The sequence below is a fragment of the Sturnira hondurensis genome, unplaced genomic scaffold (genome assembly GCF_014824575.4).
Source record: "Sturnira hondurensis isolate 20B ecotype Veracruz unplaced genomic scaffold, ASM1482457v3 Scaffold0000167, whole genome shotgun sequence".
Taxonomy (NCBI): Eukaryota; Metazoa; Chordata; class Mammalia; order Chiroptera; family Phyllostomidae; genus Sturnira; species Sturnira hondurensis.
In genome coordinates this window covers 5,426,449-5,445,338 of record NW_028072798.1, presented here as the reverse complement: position 1 = coordinate 5,445,338, position 18,890 = coordinate 5,426,449, and the positions used below count along the sequence as shown (strand labels likewise).

The following is an 18,890-nucleotide window of genomic DNA, read 5'->3' as shown; positions in this document are numbered from 1 at the left end:
GATTATGAAGAGGTTACATGTTTGGTTCCACGGCCTGGTTTTGTGAGTGACCACAGCAAAGTCAACCTCCTTCTGCACAGAAGGCCCATTCGGTGTGACTTCTTCAGCCCTGGGGGGAGCCTTCATGCCATTCCACTCCGGAGACCCGCCCCCCGGGAGGCTTTTGGTATACGGGCAAGAAGAACACTGTCTCGGAGTCAGACTGCCGAGGAAGAAATTTCAGCTCAGCCACACAGCAGTCAGTCAATCTTCCCCAACCCCGCTCTCATTTAACCACCATGGACTGAAACCAATCATCACAGGGACCTTTCTAGATAATGAAGACACAGTGCTGAACAAAAAACATTAAAGTATTCAATTATTATTATTATTATTAAAGGCTGAAATGCTTTTAATAGCAAAATCTTTCATTCACAATTGAAATTCATATGTCCCTGAAATTTGGCTTAAATTCCCTTTGTGATACAGATGATGGATAACAGATATTTTCCTGAGAGCAGATTTGATAGGGGAGAGAGGGTGAGGATTCTGGTTGTGAGGATTAAAAGCGTGCAGGAGAAGTATCACCACACACAGCCAGTGTGCGCAGCCCGGGCAGGGCTACGAACACAGACTAGGAGTCAGGCTCTCTGAGCCTCAGTTGTATTAATCTGTAAAGTGGGGGTGATATTAGTAGCAGCCCCATGGGGTTGTGAGGGTCAAAACGAGTTAGCTCTGTGGTATGTCGCGTGCTGGTAGGGGGCAGGATATAGTAAATACTGTGCAAGGGGGAGCATGAACGAACTCAAAGAGGCGTGGAGACAGGTCAAGCTTCACACTCTGCTTCGTGCCAGCCCTGCCTCCACGTCCACCCAGTAACCTGCTACCCACACCACCAAAGCCCATGAAGGACAACCGGCATCACAAGAGGCACATTCTCTTGGTGCTTGAATGGCCTATAAATGCACAGCAACGCCGGCCTGTTGACCAGACCGAATGGGCTGGAGGCCCTGGAGGTCAGCGGGGTCTGCCAGACAGGGTCTGCATGGGAAGTGGCCCTCCCACCAATGCTGCACCCCTCTGTCCACATCACTGGGGGTACAGACTCCCCCAGCCTGAACATCTCTGGGGGAGGGGGCCTCTGTCCCCCACGAGCTCTGGGTGCAGGACATTTCCCTGTTGGTTGAGCAGACCGGCCTTCCTGAACCCTCTGGTCCTGGCTCTGAACTGTGGGGCCACATAGAACACTGCTCATTTTTCACCCCATGACTTTCCAATGTGTATGGGCAGCCCCAGCTGAGGGTGAGAGCCTGGGGACCAAAAAACTTTCTCCCAGCTGCAAACAGAGTGGAACCAGGGATCCTTGTAACAAAGGCAGCGGTGGGGCGGGATAGAGGGGTTAGTTCACTTCTGAACTCACCTATGGGCAGCTCACTTACTTCATCATTGCTAACGATTTCTGTGTAATCAACTGCAAATCATCTCGAAAATGTAATAAAATTTTCATGAATGCTAAATTTAATAATGAATGAAGCTGACATATTCATGTGTCTTGTCAACATTAAACATTTACTAATTTTGACTTTATAGTTTTCTTTTTGTGTTTTAGAATTTGTCTGTTTTCAGGTCTTAAAATTTTTCACTTCCCAGAAAAGCTCATAGGCACTTTGCCTATAGTGTTTAATGGGTAAATGACCATGATCTCTGGTGTCTGGGCCCATGGATTAATTTGACCCTACCAAGGCCATCACTTCGTGACGCTATGCCACAATGTGCCTGTACTGAAGAGAACTCCTTGACTCTAGTTCCTAGTTCCACACTCAGGAAGGATACTTCTGCAGATGGAACAAAATCAGAGGAAGAAAGGAATAGGCAAGGAAGACAGGAACAAATGAATATTTGCCCGGAATCTCCGTTGAGAAAACCCCAGTGATGGAAACTTTCACATTCATTCAAATGGACATTTAATAAGCACCTACTATGTGCCAGAAGCAATGTTATAGAATGGTGATGGGGGATGAAACAGACAGGATCTCAGCCAATTCCACCACTATCTAGGAAGGTGAACATCCTTATCCCTTCTTTCCTTCCCTCCCTCCCTTCCTTTCTTTCTCCCTCCTTCCCTTCCAGAATTTAAGGCTCTTGGGATGAACTGACTTATCCAAGATCAGGCCCAGCATCAGAGCTGGCAAATGCGAGCCCAGGTGACTGAGGCCATGTCCCGCTCACTCTCCTGCAGAGCACAGTGAGGGTGGTGTTAAGGGCGTCACGGGGTGACAATAATGTAAGTTCATTGGTTCTGGTGAGGACTACAGTCATCCGTGGTTGGTTCTGGTAAAAATGTCACAATATCTTTCTTCACATTGTGCTATATTCTGCCCCCAGACGACTGACCTCAAGCGCAGAGGGACTGTCCCCTATGAACCTTGCACCCCTAGCTTGTAGTTGAGTCCTCAGCACACAGTAGGGACTCGGAAGAGTTGCTGAGTAAACACAGGGGTGTCTACATAGCGAAGCAATCATGGATGGAGGGTCAGGGTGCCAGTGAGTGGTGTCCTTACAGGACTTTTGTCAGGCACCTGCAGGTGCTTGAGAAGGACTTCAGAGCGTGAACATAGTTGACCTCACTGCCTGTGCACTTGAAGGACGCAGGGCATGGAGTGAGCGTGGGCCCTGGGGTCCTCAGACTGGGCCTGGACCCCCGAGGTAATGGCTGTGTACACGGGGGCAGAGGATCAGCCCCCCGCTAGCTTCAGCGAAAGTGAGGGCAGGGAGGCCCACGTCTGCTCCTGGTCTGGGATTAAACGAGGTAGGGATCGTCGTAGGCCCTGAGCACAGCCGATGCCCAATGCACGTTACCTCCTTTCCTGTGCTTCTGTCTCTTCACTCTCTCTGTCCTGATTCCTCTCCTCCATAAAACAAGCAGGATGACCCTAAGGGCTATTTGTGCGGGCAAATGCCGACAGCACAAGACGTGCCGGGATCACAGGGAATGGGGCAGCAAGGACCGATGTACATACACTTTCTTTCAAAGAAGACAGAACATTAGCGAAGCAAAGCGAACACTAACAAAACACTGCTCCCAACAAATAAACCCAGGGAGTCCTGCTTGGGGCAGGGCCTCGCCTCCCTGTCTGTAAACACGGCCGGGGGTCATGGGAACTGAGCTGTGTGTCCGAGCCCTGAGTGGTCGGAGACTGCTGGCTTTCACCTTGCAGTTCTGTGTGCTCAGCAACCATGGGCCCAGGAGGCTGTCTGCCCCCCCAACCACCCCCCCCCCCCCCGACCCCGGTCCACCTTGAGAGGCACGTTAATCCCAGGAAGGTCAAGGTGGGCGGTTCAGGTCTATGGAGAGCACACCGCTCCACCGGAGGCCTGCATAGCCGGGCCCCTTACAGAGCCACAGGACCTCAGGGAACTCTGCTCCAGATACAGAGGGACCGTGCCTCAGGGATGTGAAGGCTGGATGGTCAGGACCAGCCGGGCTGCGATTTCAGGTGCCCACGAGAGCCCCCGTGCCTGACCCGAGCCTCCCACCCGCAGACTGGAAACAAAGCCTGCCTTCCCACAGGGCCACAGCCTGGGACCCCCTTAGAGAGGCTCCGGTCAGCTTTCTCTGGGAGAGACAAGCACTGGGTCTAACCATTCACACTAAGGTGTGCGTGGCGGACCTAAAATTTGGCTGAGGGTGGGGCAGCTGGATGTGCTCTTCGCGGCGCACCAAAGAGGGTTGGGCAGTCGGTGCGGATTGAGGCAAAGGGACAGAAGGGGACATGGGGACACTGTCTAGCCCGCCAGCCCTGCCTGGGGCAGTGTGTCTCGTCCCCCAGATGACAGTGTGCCCTGTGTAAGGGCACCTTCCATCAGGAGGCGCCACAGGCTGTTTCTGGAAGAGATTTTGTGTGTCCCTCCCCTTCCCAGCCCCTAACACACTGATCACTCGGCAGCAGCCACAGCCCCCCCTCCCCTCTTTGTTGCTGGGGTCTGGAAGCGTTCTCCGTGTGCTGGGCCTTTTACGGGGTTAGCGGACAGAGAAGCGGGGGAAGCTGCTGCGGGGGACTGGCCCTGCTGCAGGCAGCTCCTACCATGTCGCTCTGCGATGGTGTGGCCCCATACGCGGACATCCCGTTGGAGGGCGCGGCTGGCTGCGGGGTGTCAGGCTGGATGTACCCCCTTCTGTCGATGAGGCTGCAAGAGAAAATGAAACAGTGAAGGAGAAGCAGTGGGAGTAAAGAGCCGAAAACACCACCAACACTGTTCTGATTTCCACTTCGGGGGTCCCTCTTTCTGGGACGGGCCCACCTTAGACACCTTGGAATGCACCCCGGTCACTATCACGGGTAGGGAGGCACCAAGTTTGTCATTCTGCATCTTCGAATCCCATAGTACCCATTCCCTCCGTGCCACCTGCTGCAGGCCCTGTGCCGTGCGCCGGCCTCCAGCCCACTGGCCACTGCCAACCGTTCACGCCCCCAGCGGAGGGCTCGACCACAGCCCCTTCCTGAGGGCACGGCTTTGGGAGCTTCAGCACCAACAACGCCGTCCAGACTCCTGCCTTGGCCTTCAGGCCTCACGCGCCTGTCCCCCCCGCTTTCCTCTCCAGGCTTAAATCCACGTCTCCTTGTCGCACACTCAGCTCTCGTAGGCTCGTCCCTCCACAGTCCTGTCTGAGTGCCTGTCGCCTGCGAGCACACTGCAGGGGCCAGAAGCCACCTGCCTGGTACATGACATGCTCTGAGCTCCGCCAGCTCTGGATTTTCATGGAAACTGTCTTTTTCTTACCCACAGTTACTTTTCCTCCCACATTCCACTGTCCATCTTGTTTTTTATTTTTGCATTTATTTTTAGAGAGAGAGGAAGGGAGGGGAGAAAAAAGGGGAGAGAAACATCGATTTGCTAGAGAAACATCAATCGGCTGCCTCTCTCACGCCCCCATCTGGGGACCTGGCCTTCAATCCAGGCCTGTGTCCTGACCAGAAATCAAACCAGCGAGCTTTTGCTTTGTGGAACAACGTCCAACCCTGAGCCACCCTGGTCAGGGCTCCACTGTCCTTTCTTCACGGCCAGGTTCAAAAGCCCTGCAGCCCCAGCTCTTGCCCCTCCCTGTACCCGCTTTTGTCCCTCATCTGGCATCTCTTAGTGCTGCCCGGGATCCTCCTGGTGGTGCACCTCCCCGTTTGCTGGTGTCACAGGGACTTGGGACAGTCCTGGCGGGCAGCCTGAGGCCCCCGAGGGAGGACAGTCTTCCTCCTTTCTCCCCCTCTGTCCCTGGTCCCAGAGGACATGGGGCTCAGAGTCCCTGGACCCATCCTGTTGGCATTGCCTGTGCCCAGGTCTGCATCTCTCACAGGTGTGAGCTCCACGAGGGAAGGACCGAGTCTTCCTAATCACTGTCTCCATCACTGGCAGCCAGGAGGAGGTGCACAAACACTCGCTGATGAAATGAGAATGGCCCTTTGACCCCCCTGGACAGGTTTGCTGAGCAACGCCGCTACAGCATCTTTCCTTAGCTCCGAGGCGGGGCTGCCCAGTGCGAAGGTGGGGTGAAGCTCTACCGTGCCATCCAAAGAGCTGCCTGGAGTGAGGGCCCAGGGCTGACCTTGAGTCTAAGGGCAGAACAGCAAAGGGCAGCAGGAGGCTCAGCTAATAAGTGGGTGCACCCACAATGGCCCCTGCGGAGTGGGGCTTGGGCCACACTCAGCGGCTCCTGCACGATACCTGAAGTGCCCCCCCCACCTCCTCCTGGGAGGGTGGGGGCTGAGCTGCTGGCAGCAGCTCCTGCTTGTCAGCTGGGCTTTCAGAAGATAGGAATTATCATCGCAACTACTGCCTTCAGGTCTTCAAGTGAGAGAAGAACAAACCATTAACAAATGGGACAGGATCTTGGAATGGAACTCTCTCTGCTTCAGTTTCAGTTGAATCCCCAGAGGTTTAGAAAAAAACAACAGGCACCAGGAACCTCCATCTGTCAAAGGGAGGTGCTGGATCCCCATGCAGGACATCAGAGGGGTTCTCAGACCAAGCGTGTCTGGAAAGGAGGGGCAGAGTGAAACAAGCTAAGGAGGAAATCTTGGAGGAAGGAGACACTGGCACCCCACTGAGGAAGAGGACTGGGGGGCGGCTGGAGGGTGAGGTGCGGGGAAAAGTTGTCCTGAAGGGTGTGTCAGGGGTTGAATGGTATCCCCCCAAAAGGTATGTTGAAATCCCAACCCAGTGTGGAAAGTGTTAACCTTCGATCAACTTTGGAGTTCCAATTCAGTGGAATGACATGATTTTGGAGGACATGAAAGTGTCCTGAATCCTTTTTTTCTTTTAAGTGATGGGAAAAATTTGGGGATTTGCAGGGGACCTCACCCAGGAGCAGAAAAGAACTAGGTCATCAACAGTGTCTGAAGGGATGCAGGGGAGAAAAATAAAGTCACCGGCCTGCATTCCACGCGGTTAACCTGCTTCATGGACCAGCCAAGGCTGACATCTGCCACAAGTCTCCTCACAGTGGTCCATGGCACCCTGCCCCTCGATTTGGCTGTGCTCCCCTCATCTCAACTCTTGCATTCAGCTCCCTGCCCCCGCCATTCTTGCTCCCCTGACAAGCCAGGCTCTCCCCTCACCTCTGAGCCTTTGAACAGGCTCTTCCCTCTGCCGTCCTCCCATAATGCCTTCCCCCCACTCCTACTCGTCCTGTAGAACGGATCACTGAAAGCCCCCGCCCCTGGGAAGCCCACCCAGAGGTCTCCTCGCAGCCCCTCCACCACTCTGAGGACTTGCCATGGAGGGGTCTGCGTTGCCCAGGACGTTGCAAGTGGCAGAGCTGGCCACACGGCCTGTGCTCAGCAATGCTGGCCAGGCGAGTTCTTAGGATGGCTGACCCACAGCACTGCCCATAGGGCCTGACCCTGACCACACCTCGGGCCTTTCTGTCTTTCCAATTTCCATTCTTCCTGTCACAGTTGTAGGAGGACCCTCTTCCCCCAAACCTGGCCACCTCTACCCTGCTGTCCCCACACTTCTGGGGACACTTCAGGGAACTGAGTGGGGGGGCTGCAGCTCTCACTGGGCCACAGGAAGACACTCACACGCTCCCTCTCTCATATGCGCATTGCTGTGCCATTGAAGAATGTTTCAGAGGCAACTCAAGTGCACAGCTCTGGCACACAGGTGGCGCTGAGCCCCTGCCTGGAGCAAGGACACTGCTCAGTGGGCGGGGCTAGCTGGGAGCCTTCCTGTGGAATGTGGACGGCCCTGGCCCTTTCACACGCAGAGGATTTGGGAGAGGTCAGCAAAGAGAGGAGAAGGAAGGAGACAAGAGGGAGGAGAGTCCGGCCAGCTCTGGGGGGCCCGAGGACCAGGTGAGAGAGATCAGCAGCCCATGGTCCCTGCGAGATCCAAGTGGTTCAGTAAACGCCAGCTCCCGCCATTATCTGTATTACAGTTGTCTTACCGTGACCTGCTCCAGCCACAGAGATCTCCCCTCTGAACTACTTTCAAGTTCGAATTCTGTGTCACTCAGCCCTTAGCACTCGTTCCTATAGGCTTCCTAACTGCTCCCTCCTTCGTGCCCTGGTTCCCTCACTGTGCTGAACACAGCTCCCCGCTGCTACCTACGCGCATCATGCAACGATTAACCAGGCCACCCTCCTCGGTGACCCTATTTGATCCTTGGGGGACTCCCCCCGAACCTGATACAAATTTGGTGTGTCCTTGCATAACACAGCCAACAGCCAGGCCTCTACAGTCCCTATTTCATGGAGGCCGTGTCCCTGTGGCACCAAGAGGAGGCCTGACGTGGCAGTCACCCGGGCATTGTGATCTGATCCACCACTGCGGCCGGGTGCTCCCCTGGGGCTTTCCAAAATCCGGGAAGGAGCACGATGCTTTCGGGGTCTTACCTGGGGGAGACGGGCCCACACAGGGCAACACAGCAGTTTGTGAAGATGTTTCCGTAGCTGTAGGGGTTATAATTCTCTTTACCTCTTTTATTTGACCAAGAGCCTTTAATCTGAAAGAAAAGGATAGTCAGTAACACAGTACCCTTCACATCAGGACCCTGGTTTAAGAGAACTGGACTATAAGAAGTCACTGAGAATGCAAATAATCTTTACTCATTTCTTCAGCAGGAGAGAGGAAGATGTGTCCCTCAAGGAAAACTGGATTCACCCCAAATTCGGAAATACCCAAAAACAGCAGGTCAGATTAGGGAGAAGGTAACGATATCTGGGGACAACCTCTTATCTCTGCTACAGAGCACCCCCAGCCAGCTCACATGAGCCCCGGGAGACGCCTCTCGGACTCCCAGCTGATGTGCTAGAAGATTGATTAAACGGAGGGCGGCCGGAAGGGGTAAGGGGGCCCCCAATGGCCACTGTACAGCCTGTCTGAATTCGGCCTCATGGTGTTGCCAAAATGCATTTGCAGATTCTATTATTCTCAGTTACCACATATAAACAACTGTATTAACATTCCTTTGACTCTCGTATCTCACCAGCACCGATTTTCTCAAGCCCTTCCGGCCACTGGAGTGACAGGGAGACTGACAGGCTCTGTCAGAATCTAAGTATTTAGATCGAAGAGGACCAGGCTTACGAAGAAACTCGTTCCCACATCCTGTTCCTCGTTTTTACAGCCCCTCTCCACCCACATGGGGAACAGGCAGGTAACCCTGCACAGAGGTTAAACTTCGGGGCCGGCGAGTCTCTGAAATGACATAGAGACGCTGACTGTGAAAGGCGATTCTACCGGTGCTCCCAGGCGCCAGCCTGCCCTGGCCTCTGCAGGGAGGAGCTCACACGCCACTGAAAAGGACCCTGGCGGGTGTGGCTTAGTGGGTTGGGGGCCCCTCCGCAGGGCGAGGGGTCGTCAGTTTAATTCCTGGTCAGGGCACGCGCCTGGGTTGTGGGTTAAGTCTCCAGTCAGGGGGCATTGCAAGAGGCAACTGATTGATGTTTCTTTCTCACATTGACATTTCTTTTCCTCTCTGCCTCCCTCCCTGCTCCTCTCTCTAAAAATAAATAAATTTTAAAAAAAACTACTGAAAAGGAATGGAACAGAACCTCCTCAGGGCTCCGAGCTGGGTGTCACTTGGCTGATCTTAGTGTCTATTTAACTGACACCGTCAGAAAGCAGGACAATGGAGAGACATCCCACATGGAGAGCGTGGAGCGAAGGGTGAAATGCTTCCAGGCCCCTTCGTTGCCCCCAAGGGCTCACGTCTGGAGCAGGGCGGACAAAGACCCTGGCTCCCAACCTCCTCTTGCCCCCTCCCTCTTGCTCGCTGAGTACGAAGGCATCGTAGGACTTACATCTTCGTTCGTCGTCTGGTTGGAGCTGATCAGGTAGGTGTGGAAGCCTGAGAGTCCCACGATGGACCAGACGGAGAAGAAGCACACCACGGCCTCCAGCACGGTGGCCTGGAGTCAAGGTCATGAACCGGGAGGAGGAGAGAGCTCCTGGAGTGGCCTGGGAGCTGGGATGGGTGGGACTCCCTTAGGCCTCCTGTGTAGGTCCAGCCTTGCAGAGGTGTCCTCCCCAACCTGGGGGACCCCCTTGGGCAGGCCCTCTGCCACGTTCTGCTCAGCATTCCCGTGCAGTAGGAGGGGTTCCCCTAATGTGACCTGTTTACTTCCTCATGGGTCCCCTGACTGCCCCACCACCACCTGCCCTTCCTCATGACACCCCTCCTTGTGGCTCTGGGTGTAGCCACTGAGTGTGGTAGCACAACCAGGACACTTGCTGGTTGGGGTAGCAGCGGCCCAGGCCTTTGAAGAAAGGACTCAGTACTGCATCTCACTTCAATCACAGACTCTAATTTTGGCTTCTGAGTGCTGAGGGCTGTGGCACCAACAGGTTTCTCCCCCAGCCCGATGTCGGGGCTGTGAGCGAATTGCCACGAGGCTGACTGTGGGTGGCTGTAGGCGGGCAGGGTTTATCGTCACGGCTTGCTTTCTGCCGCTGCGGCCTATCCACGCCTGGGTGGCTGCCTGCGTCTGTCTGTGCGTGGGCCCCTGACCAGCGGGGCCATTTCTCAGAGTGGCATCAGGGTGAGGGTCACCCAGCCCCTCGGCCCACCCCGACACAGGAAGCTCTGACACCTGGATGCTCACCAGACATGGAGTGACAGACAGTCACACCAGACACGTGACAACCAGAGGAGAAAAAGGCTGGCGTCCTTCAGAAGAAGAGAAATGTCAACCAAGAGTGTGGCAACTTGAAAAGACTAGGGAAGTTTCCTGTCTCACAAATGTTTATGAAATTCTATTTACAAGATATAGATGATTCTCAGGGAACGGAAAACTCTTCTTAGGTCTGGGAATTTAAAATACACCCAGCAACCCCCCATGATAACTTACGGGCAGAGAAAATAAACACTCACGCTTCCCTACTGCTCCCAGGGATGGGAGCCATAGCTCATACATCACCATTGATTTTTTTATGGGATCGGAGATAACTCATTTTTAGACCATAGACATGAATGCGGCCCACAAAGAGCTCCATCCTGAGTAACGAATGCCATGTCCGGGCGCGCGGACCCCACATGAGATGGGAGAAATGGAGGGTTCCTGCCTGTTAACTGACCATCAGCACCAGGATAAGCTGGTGGGTCTGCCCTTGGAGAGGTGCACAGTGCTTTACTTTTTTAAGGTATAACCTTCTAGAAACTGCAAGCTCACAGAAAAGCACCACTCTAAATTTAAGAGGATGCCCCAGGAGGAGAAAAACGCTCCTGCGCCCGCCAACTGGCCCACAGGGAGACAGCTGCGGTCTTCGAGGCTGCCAACCCATGACGCTCCCAGCAGGCCCTGCAGATCCTCATGGAGGAGGAAGGAGGAGAACCAAAATGCTATTCCAGGAAAGCAGGTAAAACATGGAAGGGCAGGCAGGATAATTGGGGGTTCAGAGAGAGGCAGAGACGCAGACCCCTCCCCAGGGCTGCTGCCAGCCTGGGCAACCCCTTCCGCTTTCCCAGCTGGGCCAGTGGTCACGGCAGGGGACCTGCTGTGCACATGGGGACACTCGGACGGTGGCCTGTGTGGCAAGGAGGGCCTTATTCTCAACTGGCTTCCAACAGGTCAGGGCTCACAGATATCCCTTCTCCTAACCTCATCCCCCCACCCACGGGACACACAGGTTTGGAATCAGCGGTGGAGTCCAGGGACAATGATGAAGTCCACGGGGGCAGACACAGTCAGGGAAACCGGGTGTATAGGGAGGTGACTGTGACCATGAACTTGCATAGGATGGGGGAAAGACAACGGATACAAAGATCAAAGAGGAGGTGACTCAGAAACCAGGCAAGAAATGGTCAAGGGTAGGAAAGAGAATAAAAACCAGAAGCAAAGATTTATTTGCTGAACAAGCCACAGAGAGCAGAACTTTGATCTCAGAAATGCCGTACAGCCACCACACAGGTGGAAAGAGGGTCGTGACCAAATGCACACAACGTCCTCAGGCACCAGCCGCACCCGCACCGGCATCACAGTGGAGGTGAGTGGCCGCGTCTGACGCGGCCAGTGCTCCTATTCTGTCCCTTTTTAAAGCCACACAGCATCATTACCCCACCAGGAGGCATTGTTCTGCCAGTGGATGTGGAATTTTAAAGGTGTAGAGCAACAACAAGAGAAACAATGTGTCTCAGGGGATCACCATCAATATCAGTGACGACAAAGGCCGGCCTCGGGCTGTGTGTTGGGTGCTGTTCCTAAGGCTTCCCAAGAGCTAACTTCATCCTCTGACCCACCCAGGGAGACGCACTTAACTGATGGGGAAACTGAGGCAGGAAGCAGGTAAGTAATTTAAGAAACAGCGGAACTACAAGTTGAACCCCAGGGTGTGGCTCTGCCACCCGACAGACAAACCATCGATGGGCTCCTTTCTTACATCTTGCCGAGGGACAGGTGGCTCCAGGCCCACCATCCCCCTCGACTCCCCACCCCCCTAGGGGAGATCCTTGTCGGGGACCCTTGAACCTGTGGCAGCCGGAGGAGACCACCGCGCCAAACCCTCTCGGACTGCGGCGCAGACATCTGAACAACACCTCTTCTCACCGACCCAACAGCTGGGTGTTGAAAACGACTATGCTAGAATAAGAGTAATATAAATTTCTCTTAAATGTATAGAAATCCATTTACTGATTTTTTAAAAGGGAGAAACGGGAGGAAACCTGCCAACTCCATTAGGAGCCAATTTCATAAGCACTTGGATGTTTACTGCATCAGAGATGAGTGCCAAATGAACCCTGTTACCACTGTCAGCCTCTGCCTGTCCCCCTTCCACCGAACCCCAGTAAGACAGGGAGTCCCCTTTGTGGCCAGGGGTATGGCTGTCATTCCCTGCAGCCCCTGGCCCAAGATGTCACCCCCGAGGTACTCAGGAGCTGATCATAGAATTGAAAAAATACTGCGAATGCTGATGGGCAGACAGACACCCCTCTGTCCAGTCTCCTCGGGAGCCCAAGAGTGCCGGCTCGGAGCCTCCCAAGGCACCGGCCCTGCCTGGGGACAGGCCTGAAGGGCACAGCGGAGCAGCCTGTCCACCCTGGGAAGGTGAACACGGCCTTGCAAGGATATGGAAATAGTGTTGGGTAGAATGGGGAGGACCCCCGGTATTCGGAGAATCATCGAAGTGAGACGTCAAGGAAGCTAACCTTTGGGGCTCTGACTTTCTTCTCAGGAAAACAAGTACCCAAACACATTTCTTTCTTAGCATTTCAGGGGGCCTTAACACCGCCCTGATGCTGCTCCCATGGAGGTGCCCCGACCCGAGTTAAGATGTCCCAGTTGGTTCCAACACTTTCACTTCACAGGTAGGAAGGACGGACGCTGACGCTCCGGGTCGTCAAGCCCCTTACAAGAGCTCACACAGCAGTCACAGCAAAACAGGGCTGGCACTGGGTCCCCAGGCTTCTGGGAGAGACGGCCGCTTCCCCAGGCCCCAAACTGTGGCAGTGCCCCACGACAGGTGTTAACTTTGGGCTCTCAGACCTCAGAGCAGCGGGACTGAGACTACCCGGGACGTCAAGCCTCGTTTGTCGGCCCCACACCCCAGAGCTGCCCAGAGCGTGGCTCTGTTAACACGTCCGGGCCTGTCTCTTTGAATCTCAGCAGCCAGGTTTATGACTTATTTATTTATGTATTTTGCCTAGTGCCAAATCCAGGTGGCAGTTTATTTTAAAAAGTCTGTTTCATGTGGGTTTTCTTATCGACCGAAATCACCTGGATCCCAGTGTGGTCAGGGAAGGCTGAAGCCTGTGGGTCCCCTCCTTTCTGAGCTCTGAGCTGATGAGGCCCTGGGAGCCACACGGAGTTGAGGCACATTGCCCTGAAGGCACCACGCATGCGCCCCGATCCTCGTGCACCTTACTCTGTGCCAGGCCCCTGTCTGGGGTTCTGATACTTAAATACAAGAAACGGATGCTGTTGGAAATCATTTCCTTCTTTCTTTCCTAAAAATCACAGTGAAACCGGCAATGCACACTTACAGGAAGAGCCTGGATGGAACGGCGTGTATCGGAGATATCTCCCTTTGTTCTCCAGATTCAACGTCTCCACCAGCACTCGATGCTTTTAAATAGTTAGGTTCAGGAGCTTGTTGGCATCTCATCTTCATCAGTTAGATGGCCGTACAGTCCCGAGACAGAGTCAGGGAAACCCAGCCTTCGCCTGTCACCCAAGTGCCCGCCACCACGTCTGGGATGTGGGCTGTCAATTTCACGCTGACTTACGTGGCAGAGCCCGAGACCAGAAGGTCACCGGGACCCTTCAGATGAGACACGTGGCCACGACCTTCCAGTCTCGCAACTCCTTTTCTCCCATGAGCCTTTATACTGGGCAGAATAGGGTGTAGCTTGTCCCAAGTTACTCTGTGAAGTCACCATAATTCTAATCAAAATTCCAACTGGGATTTTAAAACCTGAATGAGACACACTGGTCCTAAAATGCATCCAGAAGAGAAAATGGACGAGAAACAGTAAGATGTTTTGGAAAAGAGCACCATGGGGGTGGGGGCAGGAGAGGAGTTTTCCAGCGGAACGAGGCAGTGGGGCCCAAGACGGACCGCGGGCATGGGAACGGAGAAGGCATTCCAGCTGGTGGTGGAGGCACAGGCCGCGGGTTCCCAAGGGCTGGCCCCGGCCCCTTAGGGTTCCCAGGATCCCTTCAGGGTATCAACGCCCGAACGTGATTCCCAACTGCAGCCTCATTCTATCGTTCAGCAGCTGGTTCTGGAGGCTGCTTGATGTGATGTTGTAAACTGTCCTCACTCATGCTCACGGGAGGAGCCCTTGTGCAGTCTCGTGTTTTATTCATGTCTGCGTTAATTTCAAACGTGACGTACAGAAATAGACATACTCCATATATCTAAGGCCCGGTGAGGAGTTCTGAGACAAAAATATTTGAGAACCGCTACACTGGACTAACAAGCCGTATTGAGACCCTTCACTAAACACCCGAGAAAAATTAAGTTAAAACTGTAGCTCACACCACAGACACAAAACTGTACTACAGAGAAACTACTGTGCCAAGCTTAAGAAATAAAATATGAAGGTTTGAGAGGAAAACGAAGGAATTATTTGCATAATTTTGGGATGAGGATGTAAGGCGCAAAGCGTGGGATAGGAGCTTTGTAGTACGAGATTTATAGATCGACTTTGTCAATAAATGAAGCACTTTGGTGCATTCAGGTAGGTGACGGCTGGCAGAGATTACCGGCAAAGGATATTTTAAAAGGTTATTACTAACAATGCATAAAGAACGTGCTAACAGAAGAACAGATAGCCCAGTTAAAATATGGACAAAGGGCAGGACCGACCCACTGTGGCAGGAAAAAGAAAGGTCAATAAACATGAAAAGATGTACAAGCCAATTTTTATCCAGCAAATGGAAATTAAAACAATGAATTTTTCTCAGCCCATCACACTGGCAAAAATCGTAGCACTGGTAACAAGCAGCGTGGGTGAAGACGGAGGGGAACGGGAGGGTGAATCGGTGCGCTCTCTTTAGGGGATAGTTCGGCATGTCAATCAACATGTAAAATACACTTCATTTCTGGCTCAGTGGGTCCACATGGTCGTTGTCCATCCTAGAGAAATACCTACCCTTACGCACAGAAAAATACTGACAAGAAAATCTTCTCCCTTGTTTCTTGAGCAGCAAAAGAATTAAAAAATCTAAATATCTAACAATAGAATACACTATGGTTCATCTGTACTCTGGAATTATATAAAGAAGCTAAAAAAATGAAGTTGATGTACACGTTGACATGGAACTACTTAAAAATCAAACTGCAGAACAATGCAGAGGGCACGGCCTCTTTTAGGTACAAGCAGCCCCACCCCACACCCCCAGTGTATTGGTCTGCGTGTCTGAATGCATACACAGGGATTCACGCCGGAGAGAGGGCACTTGGAAGGATTCCTGCAGAGGGACAAGAGCAACACTTCCCTTTTATCTCAACCTTTCTAGTTGACATTTTTTATGGTGAGAATATGCTCTTGCATTACTTGGATGATTCTAAAAACCAAATGACCTCCTCCCTCACTCTGTGATCGTATGAGATATAAGTGGTGCTTATTCTTCATGAACCCCCCCTCCATCAGACGGGGTAGGGACAGCAGGAAGTCTTAGTTCCCTGGGTGGGAAGAGGGGCCTCTAGTGCTGGCAACACTGTGGTGGGTAAATCGGGGTCATTTAACCTGCAGCCGTCAGAGGACCCAGGATGCCTGTCCCATCTGTTTTCTGAGGACCAGCAGATATCAGTTTGGATGGGCCCTGAAGGCCCTGAGTTAGGGGAGACCCGAGTGGCCTTTGTTAATATTCTACCAGGCTGTTGGTGCCCTCCTTTTCTCCAAGCTTCCCACCAGATTCCACTAAAACAGAACAAAGCCTGTCGGGCTCGGATGATGGCCTGAAATGACTGGGGCCTAGCTCAGGACAGGGGCCTGCCTGGGGCCTCACCCCTCCAACCCTGTTGGAACACCACCCATCTTTCCAAGCCCCCTGCAGAGGCCACCCACCAAAGCCTTCCCTGGTTTCCCTGCGGGATGTGCATCTTCCTTCTGGACTCTACTCCCCCACTCAAGTGCATTTTCTGAGTCTTAGTGACACTTAAGACTCATTCTGCTTTTAAGAAATCAGAAGCCGAGCCTACTGGATGTTGACCTGTAGAGCTGTGTGCTAATAAATTTATGTTGCTTTAGGCCTCTTAAATTGTGACTTTTTGTTACAGCAGCAATGGGACCCAGCTTTTTGTTACAACAGTTGGATACGTGCACAGCAGAGCTGGCAGAGGCCGTGGCCTGGAGGTGCAAGGTCCTGAGCCTGAGCCGTGTTGGGATGCTGTAGGGAGCCCATCACACACTCAGGGCAGGATGTGGCCACCAAGCTCTGGAACGTGGAAGCCACGCTTATGTCACAGCCCGAAGAGGGCAAATGTCAGGCTGTTGGTGGAGGGGCAGTGGCTAGATACGGCAACATTGGGAAGACAGTGGCCGGGATTTTTATGAGTTTTCAAAAACTGGGCCGTAGGGGAAACTCTACCTCTATCTGAGAACGACATTCCACGGGAAATACGCTCAGATTTGCTCTGGACCAAATGAGAGCATTTCTCCCTCATCCACATAAACCGTTTCTGCAGTGGAGTCAGCATGCCGCTTCGGACACATTGCTGCCCTTCCTTTCTTCCTGCCAGCAGCATCTGTCTACTTCCTTTGGGGGAACACAGTAACCTTGACCATGCAGATTACGGGCACAGCCAAACCTTGAGAATGAGCAGACACACACGTGCTCTGACAGAAGGTTCTGGCAGAGCCTGCCCATCGCACAAACCGCCACCGAAAGAAGCCTTCCAGAAATCGCTCCTGCCCCACGTGGAAGCAGTGCTGTGGCACTGAGCATTGTCACAGGTACTCCAAATAGTTGGTGCTGTCAGCACAGTGCTGCTGAGTACAGAGTGGCTGACTACAGCGGGTCAAAAAACAGACACAAAGTGTTGAAAGAAATGAGTTGGCTCATAATTAGCTCTGATGGAGCAGGAATTAAAAGCTGTCCTCCCAGTCTAGGACTTTCTGCCCCTACCATCTTCCCCGAGGACTCATGCCAGGGTCCTGAGGTGATAAGATCTGTGAGCTGGGAGGTCTGCGCGGACAACTTGAACACCCCACAACAGCCCAGCGGGGGGCTGTGCCTGAGGGTGCCCGGCAAGAGCCACGTGGAGCAGTGGGAGCCCAAAGGCCCCTGGGAATGAAGCGGCTAAAACCCCCAGGCTTTAGGTCAGCCTTTCTGACCAGTGAGGTCACTGCCTTGGTCTGTCCACTGGAATGCATGTATGTGATATGCACATCTCAGTGAAGCTCTTCATTCCTTAAGAATTCTCTACCACAAGAAGACAACTCCCAGGAATAATGAGAAGTTCAAGTCCAGCCTACCTGGTTACGTGAAGAAGAAAGACAGCTGGGTCCCAGCCAGAGCTGGTGGGTGGGGCTGGCTGGCTGATGCGAAACCAGTGAGTGTGCATAGTGGGCAGACAGGGGAGGGGTGGGAGCCCACGCATGGTCTTAATAGGTGAACCTTTTTCTTTTAAGAAGTTCAAAATAACGTAGTACATGCCCATGTAGGCTGTTTGAGAGGATGGGATTAACCATCCTCTCATTAACTTGAGATCGGCCATCTTCGGTCATTCAGGGCAGTGGAAAGGTGTTCTATTTCTAAAAATAAATACAGATTATCTGTCCTGCCCAGAGCAATGCCGAGCTAACCGCCCCCCCCAGACGGAATCCACCCCCAGGCTCAGAGGATTCCCACCTGCCGACTAAGAAAGGAACGCCCACTGGCCTCCTTAAGTATTCTGTAGGGACCACCCACTGATCCAAATGAAGTAAGCCACAGCTTGCAGCCTGAACCAACCTGGTCCAACACACACAGGCGTGGGTTTCGGGGTGGGCAAGAGGTCGCACCTGGTTCTCTAGCGCAGGGGCCCCTCCCCTGAACAAGGCTAAACAAGTCGCTGCACAGAGCGAGCTTGCAGGTGCTGCTCCTCAGCCAAGTGAACCCCGGGAGGGTTCCTGCGGGCGCTTCGCAGAACGAACCAGAATACGGTTGCTGAGAAGACAGGCCAAGGCACAGGGCCAGAAGGAAGCTGAGTAGAAGGTCAGTCCAATACTTGGCCCGTTAGCCTAGTAAACGGCACAACCACCAGAAAGGATATCTCGCAGGACTGTCCTTCAGGGCGTTAAGGAATCCCGTTTGCTGCGAACCTGTGGGAGGGAAACCAAAATTTAGTATTCACACATTTACCTCCGGCAAAGCAGCCTTCATGCTGAACGCTCTCTCATCTACAGAGACATAACAGGCGTCTCAAAATCAATTAAGTAATTATATTTTTTATGTGCTGCGGCACCTAGGACACGGATGCGAGACTGAGATCCCACTGAAGTTACTCAACAAGAAAATGGCAGATTCGTAACTAGACCCAACATCTGCAGGATATTTTTTCAATTAAAAAAAAGCAGATGGATGTCTGCATACTTTCCCACAAATCACACTTCTGATGACTCCTTTGTTTTCCTTGTTTTACCAGGAAAACAGAACACTGTATGCAATCTTTTTCTCTTCTTTTATGGAAGACTATTTTCCCAGAGTTTGTTAACTTCTGACCCTGTATGTCCTGGAAGCCAGGCTGTGTGTGAAAGGGGCCTTCCTCTGCGCTCAGAGCGCACGGAGTGTGGTTTATTACTGACCCCCTTCAGTCAAAGACATTTCGGTGTGAATGGTCTGTGCCAGAAAACGCTTCCATCAGGACTTGAGTAAAGACACACCTGACAAGAAGCAATTTTTAGTTTATGTGTTGGCACTATGGTTTTTAGGAATAAAAGTCTGTAGGAGGAACTGGTGACATCCCACCCTGGGGTGGTGAGGCTGGGT

General features: G+C 52.9%; 1 protein-coding gene across 2 annotated transcripts in view; it reads right to left on the bottom strand.

The window, feature by feature from the left end:
• Window positions 1-18,890, bottom strand: part of ZDHHC14 (zDHHC palmitoyltransferase 14) — a 224,135-nt gene that overhangs the window by 9,400 nt on the left and 195,845 nt on the right. For both annotated transcript variants that reach the window (XM_037054696.1, XM_037054760.1), the window contains exons 5-8: window positions 18,175-18,223; window positions 9,279-9,381; window positions 7,869-7,978; window positions 4,065-4,167 (exon numbers count right to left, since the gene is read on the bottom strand). In XM_037054696.1, coding sequence (XP_036910591.1) covers window positions 4,065-4,167; window positions 7,869-7,978; window positions 9,279-9,381; window positions 18,175-18,223 — 365 coding nt within the window. The remainder of the gene's footprint in view (window positions 1-4,064; window positions 4,168-7,868; window positions 7,979-9,278; window positions 9,382-18,174; window positions 18,224-18,890) is intronic.